A 17,308-nucleotide genomic window follows, 5' to 3' on the forward strand; every position below is an offset into this window, starting at 1 on the left:
TGATTTTCATAATTTTCTCTGCAATATTTCTCAGAAACTAGTTATTTTAGTGTGATTATGTTAAGTTTTTGAAAATATTTTTGAATTTATTGATTTTTTTGTTTATAAACTAAGAACTTTAAATGATAGAAAAAGTAATTTTTATTACTGCACAGATCCTAATTATGATTTTTTTTTTGGAAAGTGATTAAAAATATGTTTTGAGTGCTTAAAATGTACTTAGAAGATGCTTATGTTTTGTTGAAAAATCTAGCTACGCACCCTGTAGAGAGTTTTGTTGCAGATAGCTTGAAAAAATTCAGCCACAGGGATGTAGGACATCAAATATAAAAAATTATTTCAGTTAAAACATTTTATAAAGAAGTTATTTCAATTATTCAGTTTTAGTTTTTGTCATGTTGGATATACTTGGCATTAATGGCAGTGATAGGGCGCAAACATATTGCAAAATTCACTTGACTTAGAACTCTTTGAATGTGAGTTTCTAGTTCAGCAGTAGTTTTGGAGTTATTTCAAGGGTAAGAGATAAAGTGATCCTAATTTATGATTTGAGATGCTTATTACTCTTTAAGAGGGTGCATATCAATTTAAAAAAGTACTTAAAGGTGCTTTTTTCATTGGGTGTTTTTAAAAAGCCCTTAATGTTCCCTTTTTCAAAATGAAATATTTTTTATCATGTCGGTTTTTGCCATGAATTATGCAAAAAGCTTTCGTTTCACACTATTTCATTCAATGTTTTCGCAATTCCTCCAACCACAATAATATTAGGATGTGTGCACTAATAAAAAAATTTTCTTCCTATTATTGAAAATTCATATATATATATATATATATATATATATATATATATATATATATATATATATATATATATATATATATATATATATATATATATGTATGTATATATATATAGTGCTCCGCACACTATTATATTGATATATTTTGCTTTGGCTATATTGATACAATATTAGAAAGCACTCCTTTTTGCGGATATAATTGTGTGAGCTGATGAAAATATTATATGTTTTATTTTCTATATTTTTATAAAAAAAAAATTTCCTCTTTTTTCGAATTTTGATTGTTTTTAAATATTATTTTTCTTTTTTCCTTTTTTCATTGTTCTGTAATTTTTTCCATGTTTTCTCTATATTTTGAGTTTTCTCTTGATGAGTTATCATATATATATGATCTTTTAATAATAGAAAAAAAATGTTTTATTAGAGCATATATCCTCCGTATCATGATCTGTGGAAGAATAAAATCCAAATCTTAGCAAGTCAGCTTCCCTTGAGAAACTTTAAAAAAAAAAATCACAGAGAGACCAATTTGAAAGGTATGACCCCTAGCTATCCCCAAGCAAACATCTACATGTTTTATTAAAAAAAAAATATTTGCAATCTTAAAATCTATTCGGCACCTTGGCGATTGTAGTTGGCGTGACAGATCACGATATGGAAATATCCCCTTATGTATTTTTATTTCAAAATAAAGAGTTTAAGAATTAGAATTCTAATTTTGATTTTCTTAATTTGTTTCAGAAGTTTTCAATAGTCTGAATAGTTTTAAGCACTTCTTACATCATTTATCATCAAAGCCTGTCCAGTTCAAAGTATGCGAGTACACGCTGTATGAACTTCTTAACTCTAATCAACCATCTGTTCGTAAACTTTCTCAGTGTACATTACAAACCATAGTATGTGTGCTTTTTTTAAATTAATATTTAAAATCGTTTAAAGTAAGGTAAAATTATATTTGTGATTTATGCTTACTTGAATATTATTCATTATCTGTTTATAGGTGACCGTCTATATGTTCCCAAATAAACTGTCGACTGGAAAAAAGGGCAGACCAAAAAAGCAAACAATAAATGATTTGTGAGTAATTTTTTTCTTCTTCTTCTTGGGCACTACAGTCTATGACAGGCCAAGGCCGTCCCAATAAGTTTTTGCCATCTTGATCTATTCTGCGCCATGGCCTTCCAGTTAGTTATTCCTATTATCTTCAGATCCCTCTCAACTGCGTCCAGCCGCCTAGTCGGTGGACAACCCCTCTTTCTTGTACCTTCTGGTTTTTAAAAAAAGTTACTTTTTTTTAATTAATTAGTAATTTTTTAGATGAAACTATTTCTTAGAAAGTGGTATTTTCTGTTTTTTGTTTATTTATGCTACTCTGCAGTACTGAAGAAATTAAGTTCAAATAATTATAAGTTTTTGCTGTTTACACTTCTAATACTTAAGTTGCTACTCCAAAAGCAATAATTGTATTAGGTTGATTTTAAAAAAAAAACTGAGTTTTTTTTTCTGCAAGAGACAGAGTTGAGAGTATAGTCGTGTTGTGCAAATTTATAATCGTCGTGCAATAGTATAGTCGTTGTGTTGTGCAAATTTTTGTCATTTTTGAGAAAATGCTGGTAAATGTTAGTACATTTGAATTTGCCAGTCGCTTTATATATTACAATTTTAGTTTTTTATTCTGTTTTTTCTTGATTTTTATTTTCTATTTTTTGCTTGTTAATTTTATTTTACATTTTTTGTTCTATTTCATATTGTATTGGCATATTTTGCTTTGGCTATATTAATGCAATATTAGAAATCGCTTTTTTCGGATATAATCGCGTGGGCTGATGATGAGATTACATCTTTTTATTATTTTTTTTCCTTTCTTTTTTTTTTAATTTTTAAATATTTTTTAAAGAAAATTTTTAATAATTTTTTTTTTACTTTAAAATTTTTTCTTCATATTTTTCCATGTTTTCTCTATATGAGAGAAGGTACAGATAATGTTTTATTTTTATATTTTATATCCATCTTTGAACAGCCAACCCAGTTTTTGGGTTTATGACTACTAATGTTCAACTCCGTAGCCTTGTAATTTTGAATCAATCCAGAAGACAAGAAAACTCCTGAATCAGCACCCCCAGATGTATAATTTGTTATAGGAACATGGAGGACTTAGTGACTTGACAGATTTAATGTGCATCAGTCACCATTTTACTGCACGGAGAGTTTTCGTTTGGCAGGGATTAAACCCATGACCTTTTGGACATGGGCCTAGTGCCCTACCAACCAGGCTATCCTCGCCCCAAGGTGTAGCTAATTGTAAAATAAGCTCTTTGCTCATAATTTTCTGTTTTTTCTTTTTTTTCTCATTAAAATGTATTGTTTGCCTCTACAGGAGTCTGACTAGAAGAAATTTGGGTCCGTTAACGGACCCTTCGCAAAATATTTTAACTTAAAAATGGACCTTTCACAAAATAAGTTATCCTTTAATCGGACCGTTCACAAATTTGTTTATCTTCATTATTGTTTTGTTAATTGAATAAACCCTTCCCAGGGGAAAAAAGAGAAACAGATGTAAACGAACTAAGTTTTGTCTTCGGCAGACGCTTCTTTCTTTATTCGTCTGAAATAAATATTCCGCGTTCAGCGGTATAGGCTAAATACCAAATATTTGTATGTTGCATCTCTAATTTAGTAGCAGCAATTGCTGTTTATTTTTGAAAATAAAATTTTTTTTAATTATAATTTTATAGTTTTGAGCATAATCTTGTATATACAGTAAAACCCCGCTTTAGTGAACTTTCAAGGGACTGAAGTGTCGGTTCACTATAACCGGGAGTTCACTATATCCATTATGCGGGCAATTTAACTAATGGTTCCTTAACTCCTCCCTTTTATTACACATTATTCAAATAAATGACTGAAAAATATTATGTACAGTAGGGAACCGATTATCCGGAACGATCGGGACCATTGCTATTCCGGATAACTGATTTTTCCGGTTTTCTGAACCGCTACAAAAAGCCGTTTTTTTATTGTCAAACTCAACTAAAAAAAAAAAATATTTGGAAATAATCTTAAAAAGAAGAAAAAACAATGAATTAATGCACTAATGATAATTTCCAAAATAATGGTAAGTTAACATCTTTCAAAAAAGAAAGAAAAATCCTGAAATCTTATGAGGAAAAAAAAATTTTCTTAAGAAAAATGGCGAGAAAATTTATCGAATTTCGTTCCGGTTTTTTGGTTTTCCGTTTTTCTGATTTCCGGATAACGGGTTCTGTACTGTAGTAGCAAAAAATGTGTTTTTTTTCCATAACTCTTCGTCTTGCATACTAAAAAATTAGTAATCTTTAGCTGATGAGCAATCCTCACCATCAGAAACACTTCCCGACTCTCAGATAATTTTTCCTGAATTTCTGTTATTCCGCTTTTTTAAACCTGTCTAACCTGCCATTCGAGCACATAAAAGTAGTCTCATAAAATCGCTTAGCAAATTCTTCGACATTTGCCAGATACTGGAAGATTGCGGCTTCTTCGTTTGGTGAACCACTTCAACAATGTTTCTTCATTATCTTTGTGATCTGCTTTTCTCAACTTTTTTCCACCATCTAAATCTTTTTCATGAGCAGAAATTATTAATGGCCTATTTTTCCATATATTACAAACTGCAGATTTGGATAGTTTATATTCCCTGCAAATATCAGCTTGATTGCATCCATTTTAAATTTTTCTGATTATGCTCATTTTGTCATCAATGGAGAACGTTTTACGTTTACTGCTAGCCATAGTTAAATTTGAGACACTTGTTTGCAGGATTTATTTTAACTGAACTGAGAGCAAAAAGGAGTTGAAATGAGGGCTTTATCAACACATATTAGTGTCCAACTCTTTGACTGATAATAAATAATTACTCATTCCCTCTGAGAAAAATGCATATTGATTACGCTGACACCTTACAGGTGCATCGTCTGCCTGGGTTGGAAACATCTGCTTGGTTTGTTTAGGGATGGGAAAGTGAGATAAAAGAAGCAAACAAGAAAAAATACTTATCGCTACATTCCCCTCTATAGATGGTTTTGAAAATCGGTTTATGTATTTAATTTGAAGTAGAAATTTCAAATTAATAAAAATTTTTTTTTTTAAAAAATCAGTCGAAGACAGAAAAAAGTTCACTATATCCACAAAAAATAACATCCGTCAGAGGACAGAACATTTCGTTCACTATATCCGGGAGTTTAGCGGTGTTTGACTGTATTTACAATTTAAAAACTCCTTGAAAAAGTTTTTTGCAGTAACAGGACCCTATTTGCACAAATTCACAAAAGCAGGACCCTGGTTGAAAGAATTAGACTTAAAGTTTATTTTATATTCACAAATTATGAGTAATTTTTTCGCAATTTTACAAAAACTGACCTTTCACAAAATGTGTGGACAGACCCCTGTTAAAATAAAAACTCCCCTAGTCATAAAAGAGTATATTTTTCTTCCATCTATTGTGTTATTTCTGGAGGGAAGGAATCTACCCTCCCTGAAATGCACTATTCTTGTTTCTATAGCAGCAGACGGCTTTGTAGTGGAAGAAGTTCTTACAGTAGACAAACTATATAAAATTAGTTAAGTGGAATTTTTAATTATCTAAGTGTTTTATAACTTCCTTATCCCTATAGGTCACCAGAAGATGAGAGCAGAGAAAATGAACAGGCTGCACCAACCCATAATGATGGTAAGTTTTTTATCAAATTTTGGAGTTGTAACTAACAAAAATGTTGTAAATATTTAATTTTATTTTCCATTTATGCTTCTGGATTCTAAAAAAATAGCCTTTCCTTGTAAGTAGATGATCATTTTATTCTTATTTAAACGTGAGATTATTTTTCAAATTCTCAACACCTTTATTGCAGTTTATAAAATAATGTTTCTTTTAAACTGTTTTAATGTCTCAAGAAATTAAATTGCATAGTTGTGTGTGTGTGGGGGGGGGATATATGTCTTTTAAAAAAAATTAGATTATATGGTTCAAGAAATTTCACTCCACTTAGTGTTTATTCTGGTTATTATTATTTTTTTCTTGCAAGTTACCAGTGTTTCAGTTTTTCACTAAAAAGTTGTTTTAGAAAGTTTTTTTTAAGGAGAAGTAAATCAAAACACCATAAAATAAAATTCCAATAAAACCTGTCAATGAAATTAAAAAAAAAAGGTAATATTACCATCTACCAAATTCATTTTCTTACGTATAAATACTTTAATGGGCACTGCATGTTTCCCATTTTTTAAAAAATGGTTTGTTTCGTAATTTTTATGAAAATTGCTTTAATTTTTTGATGTTATGCACTGTAATGAATTTTTTTATATATATAAAAAAATAGAATTTTAGCCAATTTTTTCATAAATAAAACATTTTACACAAAATTTTAGTTATCTTTCGTCAAACATGTGATATGCAAATCTGGTTAACCTCTTACAGTTTTTTTATAGTTTATTAGTTTCATAACTGAATTATTTAGGCTTTTTTATACTAGTACATTTTTCTATTTATATTTTATAAATGACGACTTTTTTACTCGAAAAAATTATGTTCCCAATCAGTGACTATGGAAATATCTCAAAAGTGGGGCTCTGCTCCCTGGATAAATATATATATACCATTCTTGGTAACTAACAAATCAAACACACTTCAGTACTGCATTAAGAACGTGCTATAAAACAAAAACCCTCTGTTTACGCTTTCACCTAAATTTGTATTTCTGTTTTCATATTTTGTAATCTGGCAATCTTGTTATGAAAATTTTCCCGTTCATTTAAGTTCATTTGAATTTGCTACTCGCTTTATGCATTTCGTTTTATGTTTTGTTCTGTTTTTTCTTTACATTTTCTTTTCTGTTTTTTGCGTCATATTTATTACTTTATGTGCTCTATTCTATTTTGTTTGTAAAAAAAATTTTTCAGTGCTCCTCACACTATTTTGTTGATATATTTTGCCTTGGCTATATTGATACAATATTATACAGCACTCCTTTTTGCGGATATAATCGTGTGAGCTGATGAAGAAATTATATCATCTTTTTTATCTATCTATCTATCCATCTATATAGATCGATTATTAACAGAGTTCGAATTATCTGAACCTCACCAAATGGATTAACTGTTAATTTAATTACACAAATTTCGAATGAAAGAAAAACAATGTTAGAAGGATCCCTCACTTATACAGCACGTAGATTAACAAAGTGCCGCATTCCTATTTAGTCATGTTAGCTGCAAATATGATAATGTTTATCTAAACATTAGTGTCTTAAGCACCAAATATTTTTTATCAAAGCACCAGATATTTTTATAAATAAACTTTATAACATATTTTCAGAAGATTAAATACTTTCAATTATTTGCTTTTATTTAAACTAAAAAAACTGATGCATTTGTTTAAAATTTTTCCATTTTTCACAATAATTAATTTATCAAATATATATACAGTGATACCTCGAGATACGAGTTTAATTCGTTCCGTAACCTTGCTCGTATGTCAATTTGCTCGTATCTCAAAGCAATTTTCCCCATTGAAATTAATTGAAATGCCATTAATCCGTTCCAGCCCCAAAAATGCTACCCCCAATTGTTTTTGTTACGTGTTTTTGAATAAGAAAAATGTATTTATAAATGACAAGTATTGTATAAAAACATAATAAAAGAAAATGTAAAGCAAAAAAAAAAAAAAAAAAAAAAAACTGGTTTTATAAAGTGTGCATACATATTTGTATTTTGATCACTTAAATGCAAGTTGCACACATCTTAAATGCTACTGTATGCTTAATTTTAGTCACTGCTTTTCTCTTCACCGGTCTTTGCTTTTTTAGCTGGATTTAAAAAAAACTGTTCAAGGAGGTTTGTTTCTTCCTCCTTCTCAGAATGCTGCAGAAATGAGTTAGGCGGGTGTCATGAAATAGTTCCGATGCACGACCAGATGCAACTTTTTCGGGATGTTTCCTTGCACGAACTGTGAAATTCTTGCCCACATTCCCAAGAACACTTTTATCTCACTTGTAGAGATAACCTCCTCCACCTCTGGCTCTTCCTCGAAACCAATTTCTTGCAGAACCCCCGAATGCTGCTGCGACGGTAACTCTTGTAATTCTTCTGTCGTCAGTTCCTGAGAGTACTCCTCGATGAGCTCGTTCACGTCTCTCTCACCCATCACCAGGTCCATGGATTTTCCCAGAGACCCAATATCCTCCTCCACTGGCACTTTGGGTTCAAATCCTTCGAAGCTATAGACTCAGGTCACAGCACAATTTTCGGCTACAGACTCACTCTGGCCACAGCTTCTTCCATGCAGAGGTCAAGGTCCTCGTTGCAACGCTCAACCAGGCCTGATCAATAATTCTGAGGCATATCACGATGTTAAATTTGTCCTCCCAGTACTCTCGAAGGGTGAGGTTTCTGTTTTCTGTCACCTCAAAGCAGCGCCGGAACAGGTGCTTAGTGTACAGCTTTTTAAAATTAGAAATCACCTGCTGATCCATGGGCTGCAGGATAGGAGTGGTGGTAGATAGAGAACCTTTATAAACTTGAACTCTTCGAGGATGTCATGTTCGAGGTTCGGTGGGTGAGCAGGAGCATTGTCGAGGATGAGAAGGACTTGCCTGGCCGTTCCTCGTATCTCAAATGTCACTCGTATCTCAAAACAAAACTTCGCTCGCTCGACAGCTCGCATCTCAAATAACTCGTATGTTAGGGCACTCGTATCTCGAGGTACCACTGTATATTTATATATATACATAAATATTAGAAGGGGGATATAAATTCTAATCGGAAAGAAGCTTACGGAATGAAAGTGCAAAAAAATATGCATTTTATGGAGCAATATGAATTTGAATTAAACATTTTAATAAAAGAAAATTTACAATGTTTAAATAAAAACCAAATGAAAAGAAATTTTTTATTGCGTTCAGAAGTTTCCACGGGTTTAAAGAATTGATAAAAAAAAGGTGCTTGGTATCAGTCAACTATAAAAGTAATAAGCATAAATTTGGTGACATGGACCAAATTCTTTTTTAACTCTTAAAATCAGGGAAGATTACATTTTTTAATAAAAAAAAGAAACCATGGAAAACTTCCTTATTTTACCTGGAAAATAGCCAGTCTTAGAATTGCTGGTAACAGTAATCAGTTATTGAGATTCGAGTAAAATAATTCTAACATTTTTGATATTTATTTTATGAAATTTCAAAAAAATCAAAGTTTTCTGTTGAAAAACTGCATGTTATCCATAAAATATGGTATGAATTTCCATTAAAATTTATCCGACATACTGGAAATAGTCAGGGAATTTTTTCTTCTTCTGAAATTGAGTGTGAACCCTATTTAAATTTTGAACATTTTGAATTGACGAGGTCAATACTAACTATTTTGACTGCAGTTTTTTTTACAAAACATATTTTAAATACATAGATGTGCATTTAGGAAGATGCATTTAGATTTTTCTCCAATGCTTGAATGATTTTATTAATTCTTTTTCACAACATGAGCAGAAAAAAAATCTAACTAAAATTGTAATCTTTAAATATTTTTATTTTAATTATTATTTTTAATTCATGCAATTCTACTTGGCTGTTTGGATTTTTGAACTTCTAATTTTGGGATCAACCTAGTGGTGATGGATATTAATGTTTCTGAGTAGTAATTCTGGGATCAACCTAGTGGTGATGGATTTTAATGTTTCTGAGTAGTAATTTTGGGATCAACCTAGTGGTGATGGATTTTAATGTTTCTGAGTAGTAATTTTGGGATCAATCTAGTGGTGGTGGATATTAATGTTTTGTTTTCAAAAAAGAACTTCTGAGTAATATACAGACCCCTTATATTTTAGGTAAATTTGAGCTTCATGAGCTCATCAGGACAAATAGACCTGCAGATCTGTACATAAAATTGTGTTCTTCTGCAACTCTAGATGTCAATGAAAAAAATAATTTGGGCCAAACACCTTTACATGTGGCTTGCCTTTCTAGCTTAGAAAAGAATGTATGTTACAAAATATTAATTAACGAGTGTTCTTCAGGTAATTGTTCATCTTGCATGACTTTATTTACCCTTTTAGTCCCAATTATGTTAAAAATACTTTCCAATTTTGTTAAGTGTTTTTACTCTTGGCATATAACTATAACAAATTTGCTTTTACCGACGAAAAAAAATTGGGAACGTTGGTAACTTTTAACCAGACTAAATGTTGGGTCGAACATATAATCAAAATTGCTTCAACAGTGCAGAAACCCTTCATGACGAATTCGCTTTTATCTGTGTTCGTAATTTAAAGTTTGGAAAAAAATGAGTTCAGGCAAATCAAGAATAAACTAAGAAGTATGTAATGCTGAAAACAAATTTTCAAAATATTGTGGCGTAACTGCCGCTATAAATATTAAATACCTATTTACTAGTATATAAGACATGTTAACTTGATTCTATCTGGAGGTACCATTTGATAGATGAAGGTTGACATGGTCAATAATTATGTCCCCTTATTAGTGACCCGAACTTGATATGAACTAGCTAACATCACCCATATTAAACAGCTGATTTGCTTACCAAATAACGCTAAAAAATCCTTAATTCCGGTGATGTAAATATAATTCTCTCAGACAATAAATAATGAGCTATAAAAAGTAAACAAACAGCATTAATCAACTAGTGGTATTCGTTCATCAAATTCTATCACAGATAAAATTCTCGAAGGAGTGTTATGTGGTATTTATAGGTATTTAACTATTAATGTTAAATACCTATTCACTGGTATATAAGACATGTTATTTTATCTAGAGGTACAGGGTGTCTGCACACCTGGAAAGTCATGAATTTCGGTATTGAACAAAATTTGTCATGATTTTAAAAAATATTTAAAAAAAATCATGGAAAGTCATGGATTTAGATCGCTGAAAAATCTAATTTTTAAAATGAAATTGACCTCTTCCCCAATTTCATGGTGTTCTGAATATCTGAATTAGTAGCAAAATCTACACTCACAGTCATATTTTATTAAAATATAAAATGTTTTCATCGTGTTCTTCAAAATTATGATGTTTTTCAAAAAATGAAAGAAAAAACATCGTTTCTAGAGGGAATTATCTTTTAAACTTCTGTGATTTCAGAATTTTTGTTATTATTTATTTTTAACAATTTAAGATTCTAGCTTTAAGATTTTCCTTCCTTTCTAATGAACGAGAAAAGTGTCTTTGGAATATAATTCGACAGAAAAAAAGCAAAGAATTCTTCAACTCTTTCTTTACTCCGCTTTTGAAATTTAAAATCCATAAGTATGAAGATGCAGAGTATAACAGTTTTGGTTATACCTATTATTTCAATTAATGCTTTTATAATGTTTTTTTAAATTTATTGTTGCTTTTTTGTTGGAGAAAATAATTTCGCTAAAATTCTTGGAATTAGTGATGGAAAGTCACGAATTTGAAAAATCTAAAGTGTACAGGTACCCTTATTTGATAGATGGAGGTTGACATGCTCGCTAATTACATCCCCACAATATCAAATTGACAAATTATGACTGCATTACACAATGGAGAAGTAATCATGCTATAATTTGTTTGCATTTTAATGTTTTGAAAGCATTTTATCTTTTGATTTGCCTAAACTTACTTTTCTCTAAACTTTAAATTTAAAAGTATGCTTTTAGACAAAAAAGCATTTGCCATGAAAAGTTTTTCAAATGCTATATTGCCTTCTTAAAACGCATAATTTAAAGCACTTATAAATCTCTCTGTGATGAGGGAAATATTTATACACATGTTTTGGAAAAAATAACCTCTTTTTTTGCTAGTTGTAACTAATATGTGTATTTACTTTTACTTGATTAAATGTTTCTGGTTATATTAAAGGCAATTTTATATATTTATATATTTTTTTTAAAAATTATTTTAGAAAATTCCAAACATAGATTGAACTTTAGTGCAGTTGATGGCGAGGGCCAGACGAGTCTCCACATAGCTATGAAGGAAAACAAATGTAGCATCGCAAAAAGTATTTTAAAGCATGGCGGTAAGTAATTTTCTGTTGTTGGCTTTTTATTAGCTTATTATTTAGCCCTAGTCAAAATTCTTGATGGTCCATCAAAACATTTTGATGGTTTATGCTGGTTTCACTGTGATTCATGATGGTCCAACATCATTTGATGGTCACCATCGTTCAACATATTCCATTATGCGTTCGTGTTTTTTGACATACCAACAAACTTTCTTCATTCCATGATGGAAAATGCTACTTTAATTCCATAATGGTTAGCTGTCAAGAGAAGTTTCTCATGGACCAACAATCCATGATGGTTCCAACTATACATTTCCATGATGGTTTTATGGGAATTATTGCTGGCTCTCAGGAATATACCATCAAAACAATTAGATTTTTTTTTTTATGTTGGCCCATCATAAATTATTCTGAATTCCTTCATTGGGATGATGGGTGTTCATGATCGTACCAACATTTGATTTCTAAGAAAATATGATGGAAATTTCTGATGATTCAACATGAACAAACCATCAAAGCAAGTTGCTATTCTTACGTTGGACCATCATAAATCAATCCAAATTCCTACATTGGGGTGATGGTTACTTATGTTGTTTAACATCAAGAAATATAGTGGTTCATGATAGAATTATTGATGGTTACCATCAAGATTATGTTGGTCCATCAATATAAAACCATCGAGAATTTTGATTTGGTTATGTTCTGTTTAATTAAAAAAATGTTACTTTAGTCTTTTATTTTTTAAATATAAATTTAATCTTTTAAAAGAAAGTAAATATCAGGGTTGCCACACCACAGGGAAAACCTGGAAAATACAACAGGTAATTTTAATCAATCACCTAAAATAACAGGGAAGTTTGAGTTTTTTCTTGACAAACTGGGAATATACAGGGAATTTTATTTCTTATTTTTGTCTTTTAAAAGTGGTGACCACTCAAAACGCTATCTATGGGATATTTTAGCTATACTAAACTATTTTATTTACTATAGCATTATTTGTTTTAAGTAGGTTAAGCTGCTCCTTATTTCTTTAAGCTTTTCCAGCAATTAAAACTAGTATAGCTAAACTAATCTAAGTTACTCAAGAGCAGAGTTTCCTCTTAATATACATACAGGGCAAACACAGATTTGAATGACAATCCTGACTAGGCTTGCCAATATCTAGTAGCTACGAATCTGCATTTTACCCATAAAACGAAAGGTATTTAAAATCGGAACATACATTATAGAACAACCTCTGCAGAAACAATTTATGTTTCCATCTGAACATGTCAACTGATTTATGTCAAAGTTGGGATGAAAATTTTACATGCTGCCAATGATTTTTGTTTCCTTATCTTGGCATTCATACATAATTTGATATTTATTTCATAAAGATATCTCCTATTTTATTTATTTATTTTTATTTTGAAATTTCAATTTGCAGAATACATTGCTGCCAACTTAACTGGATTTTGCCAATTTCTCCTGGTCTACTGGTTTGATTAAAATTCTCGTTTTTGTACATTTTTGAAAATTCCCTAAAATTAAGTAATTTTCCTAAAAAAAAATCCCTATTGACATACAATTTTTGTAGAGATTATTACTTGCTTGAATATTTAATTAAGTATCACTAATGCATAATGAAGCGAACCTCATTTATAGAAATCAGTTCAAAAACTTTTTTTGTTCTAAAATGTTTTGTTTATTTTTATTCAGAACTCTCTTTTTGAATTAATTTTAAAAAAATCTTCTTACTATATTTGATGAATTAAATGCCTATTAATATGTGAAATTATGAGTAAACATAATACATAACATTTCAAGTATGTCTAATGTCATAACTGGAAAATATTGCAGTTTTTTTATTTTAATGACGATAAAAATCCCTAAAATTCCCTACTTTTAACATATTTATTACATTATCATGAAATTTATATTTTGTAATATCTACTGGATTTTTTCCAATCTATGTTGGCAACTATTAAAATGAGATTTTGTCATTTTACAACAATAGTAGTAGTCTTTATTAACAATAGTAATTCTGTCATTTTAAAACAATACTGATCTGAATTGTTTATTTTTCTCAATTGTTGCAGAATATTTGTGCAGTAGAAGATCTTTAACGCAAAGCTTGAAATATAAAGCTTTACATTATGTAGATCACTTACCACTGCAAAACAAGACAACTTATATCTGGAATTGATCGTTATTAATGCTTTATTAAAGTAATTTTTAAGAAGCGAATACTTAATTCAAAAATGGGCACATTGCACATTATTTGAAAGAAAGAAAAATTAAAGCTATTACAATCATTAGAAATAAAATCCTTCAAATTTACTATTTTGGTTTTTGTTTGGGATTGTAAGGTGAATGTAGTTTACAGAATTGTGTTATTTAGATTAATCCAATTTAATATATTTTTATTTTTTAGAAAAGTAAATTATTGACACTGTTACTTGAGGGGGTACATGCTTATATTATGATAAACTACTATTTTTAGGTCCCCAATTTTTTTTTTCAAAAAAAATAATAAAAATAAAAATCCTTAATATTTGTTCTCTAGTTTTGTTATTTTTCTTATCATGCTACATTGATTTAATATTTAGTACTAAATTTTTAAACTATATTATTTATATGCAGTAGTTTTATTAAGATATCTAAGTTTGTTTTAGTTCATATGTATAGAGATGCTGATGAAAATAAACACTATGTTTACCTCACTTTTTCTTATAATTTTCCAAATGCTGAATGACTATTGAAATCAACAGAATTACTTTCTACGAATGAAAATTTACTTAAATGAGTGAAGTACAAGCTTTTTTTTAAAAATAATAATTTACAAATTATTACAAATAAAATAAAACTACATTGCTAGCTTATGGAAATAGGAATACACATTTTTAAAGTAAAAAATTAAAAGTGTTTATACTTCTGTGTAAAATTAAATTTTTCGAATTCAATTCAGTCTGTACTTGTTATTCTATACTATAAAACAATCTCTGAAAAATTTAAATTTGAGTTTTTTTATACCTATTGGCCAAATGGGCATTGTTTTGGGTTTGGTGGCGTGCACACCTTATTTGGATGTCATCACACTTTTCACCTGTGTTCAAGAGTAATAGTAAACAGTGCATATGCCTCGTCATTGCATGTGTTGCTGTGGCAACTGCTGTTGTTTTATAATTTTTTTAGAATTCTTTTTTTCATTTTTACATTCTTTTTATTATTAACTTATAATTAATGTCTTGACAGTGATTTTAATAGTTGTAAGCATCAAAAAATCAGTCTAACAAAAGCAGACTAATTTTGAAACTTTCTTAATTTATTTTTTTCCAGACAAGTTTTTTCTTTTTCTTTGCACCTGAAGTCATTTTTAATGTGTTTACATAATAATAATTTAAAGGATTTTTATATTCTTTTCATTATTAACTTATAATTACTGTCTTGACGGTGATTTTAATATAAATATGAATACTGAAGACGGAAAAATATTTAATCTCGTCTTGAAACACGTATATGGGCAGAATTTGAAAACTTATCCGACGACAAGAGGACAAACATCAATAGAGACAGTTTTTGCAACCTGTAATTTTAAATGTTGTGGCGTTTAAAGGAGTCCAGAAGTTTCAATCCAAAAAGGAAAAAGCATTTGACCAATGGGTAACCAGTGATTGTAATAAGGCGATCACAACTTTTTTGTTGATTTTGTTTTTTATTATTTTTTTTTATACAAACTTGTAATTTTTTGCTAATTTTGTGTTCTATTTTAGTATTTTATGGATTTTTGCGAAACAATTTACATTAAAAATTCATTTAATTTTTTTCAGGCCCCAAACTACTGGAAATAAAGGATAAATATGGTCGAAAACCGATGCATTATGCTTCCAAAGAAATGAAGCAAGTTCTAAGAGAATTATCTATGAATACTGATACAGATAAGTCTGCCATCTCACTAAAGACTATAGCTGACCTGGACATTCCTACTTTTCAGAACTTTAAAGAATATGCCTTTTATTGTCATGTCTTACATTTCTTGGTAACTTATTATGCTCACATTTATAACATCTACCATCTGAGGAAATTGATAAAGAGTGAAAATTCTTCTCTCATTGAAGTCCTTAAACATGAAAGTAAGAATTGTCCTCACTTCAAGATGTGTCAGGAAAATGCTGTGTGTTCTGAGGATGTAGACTGTATCAAAATTTTACCTGACTTGATCAATCATTTCGTTAAGCGAACAAATGAATGTACAAAAGGAAAACAATTAAATCTAGATTTGGAATTGTTTCCTCCGCAAGTGTTTGCTGCCGTTTTAGACTAAAGATATACTGTAGCAAGGACAGTGGCTGTCATTGTTATTAATTAATTTTTTAATTGTTAATTTATTATTTTTTTATGATTATATTCTAGTATAATAAAAAGAAGCCTGAAAGTTTTAAGGGCAGAACATACTATTGAAAATTTTTTTTAAATAAAAGAAACTTTAAATAATGTCGGAAAATGCTGTGTGTTCTGAGGATGTTCACTGTATCAAAACTTTGCCCGACATTATTAATCATTTCGTTAAGCGAACGAATGAATGTATAAAAAGAAAACAATTAAATCTAGAGTGGGAACAGTTTCCACCACAAGTGTTTGCTGCTGTTTTAGATTAGATATATTGGACAGTGGCTCTTATTGTTGTTACTTTATTTTTTAATTGTTATTAATTAATTTGTTAGTTTTTTTAAATTTTTTTTGAGATATTTATGATTACATTCAAGTATAATAAAAATAAGTCAAAGTTTAAGGGCTGAACATACTATTGGACTTTTCAAAATGAATTAAAGAGGCTGGAGAATTAAAGTTAAAGAGGGAAATGCCTCTTATCAGATATTTTATTATTTTTATATGTGTTATCAGGGTGCATAGTGCTTTTAAAAAGTGCTTATTTTTGATTTACATATTTTAAAAGCCCTTAAAAGTGCTCTTTTTATTCGGGGTTTGTAAAAAGTGCTTAATTCTCTATCTTTTGAAAAAAGATATTTTTCTTTGCAATGTCATTCAATTGTCATTCCAAATTACAAAAAAAAAAAAAAACGTGATTTTCACACTTTTCTCTGCAATATTTATCTGAAACTAGTCATTTTATCAGGATTTTGTGAAAAGAGTTTTGAATTTTATTGACTTGATGGTCATAAACTAAGAGCTTTAAATGATAGAAAAATTTTTTATTGCTGCACAGATCCTAATTATGATTATAATTTTTTTTCTTTGGAAAGTGATTAAAAGTATTTTCTGAGTGCTTAAAGGCTGATTATTTTTTGTGGAAAAATCAGTCTATGTGTTCTGGTTATATTTTTTTATTCGTCAAATTTTTCTGATTATATTCTAGTATTGTTCAGATAAATGAAGTGTGAAAGTTTGGAGGTCATAATATTGTACTATATTGTACATAATATTGTACATATCAAACTGTAGTTTTTATGTAAATAAAAGAAGCTGGAAAAATGTAGCTGTGCCTCCTATTGTTTACTTTA

The 17,308-nt window shown here is 29.5% G+C and overlaps 2 protein-coding genes across 4 annotated transcripts in view; one reads left to right on the top strand and one right to left on the bottom strand.

Annotated features, from left to right (window-relative positions):
* LOC107452356 (uncharacterized) overlaps positions 1–17,283 on the top strand; it is a 43,215-nt gene extending 25,932 nt beyond the window's left edge. For 2 of the 3 annotated variants that reach the window (XM_043049405.3, XM_016068810.4), the window contains exons 7-12: positions 1,542–1,696; positions 1,801–1,877; positions 5,453–5,508; positions 9,649–9,837; positions 11,706–11,822; positions 15,617–17,283. In XM_043049405.3, the coding sequence (XP_042905339.2) occupies positions 1,542–1,696; positions 1,801–1,877; positions 5,453–5,508; positions 9,649–9,837; positions 11,706–11,822; positions 15,617–16,110 (1,088 nt within the window). In that variant the 3' untranslated portion in view covers positions 16,111–17,283. The remainder of the gene's footprint in view (positions 1–1,541; positions 1,697–1,800; positions 1,878–5,452; positions 5,509–9,648; positions 9,838–11,705; positions 11,823–15,616) is intronic. The other variant, XM_016068812.4, reaches the window with a different exon arrangement.
* LOC107452357 (DNA-binding protein RFX6) overlaps positions 1–17,308 on the bottom strand; it is a 54,592-nt gene that overhangs the window by 1,625 nt on the left and 35,659 nt on the right. The window lies entirely within an intron of this gene.

This window comes from Parasteatoda tepidariorum, chromosome 7, assembly GCF_982258835.1.
Source record: "Parasteatoda tepidariorum strain Cologne lab strain chromosome 7, Ptep-v5.0, whole genome shotgun sequence".
Classification (NCBI taxonomy): domain Eukaryota; kingdom Metazoa; phylum Arthropoda; class Arachnida; order Araneae; family Theridiidae; genus Parasteatoda; species Parasteatoda tepidariorum.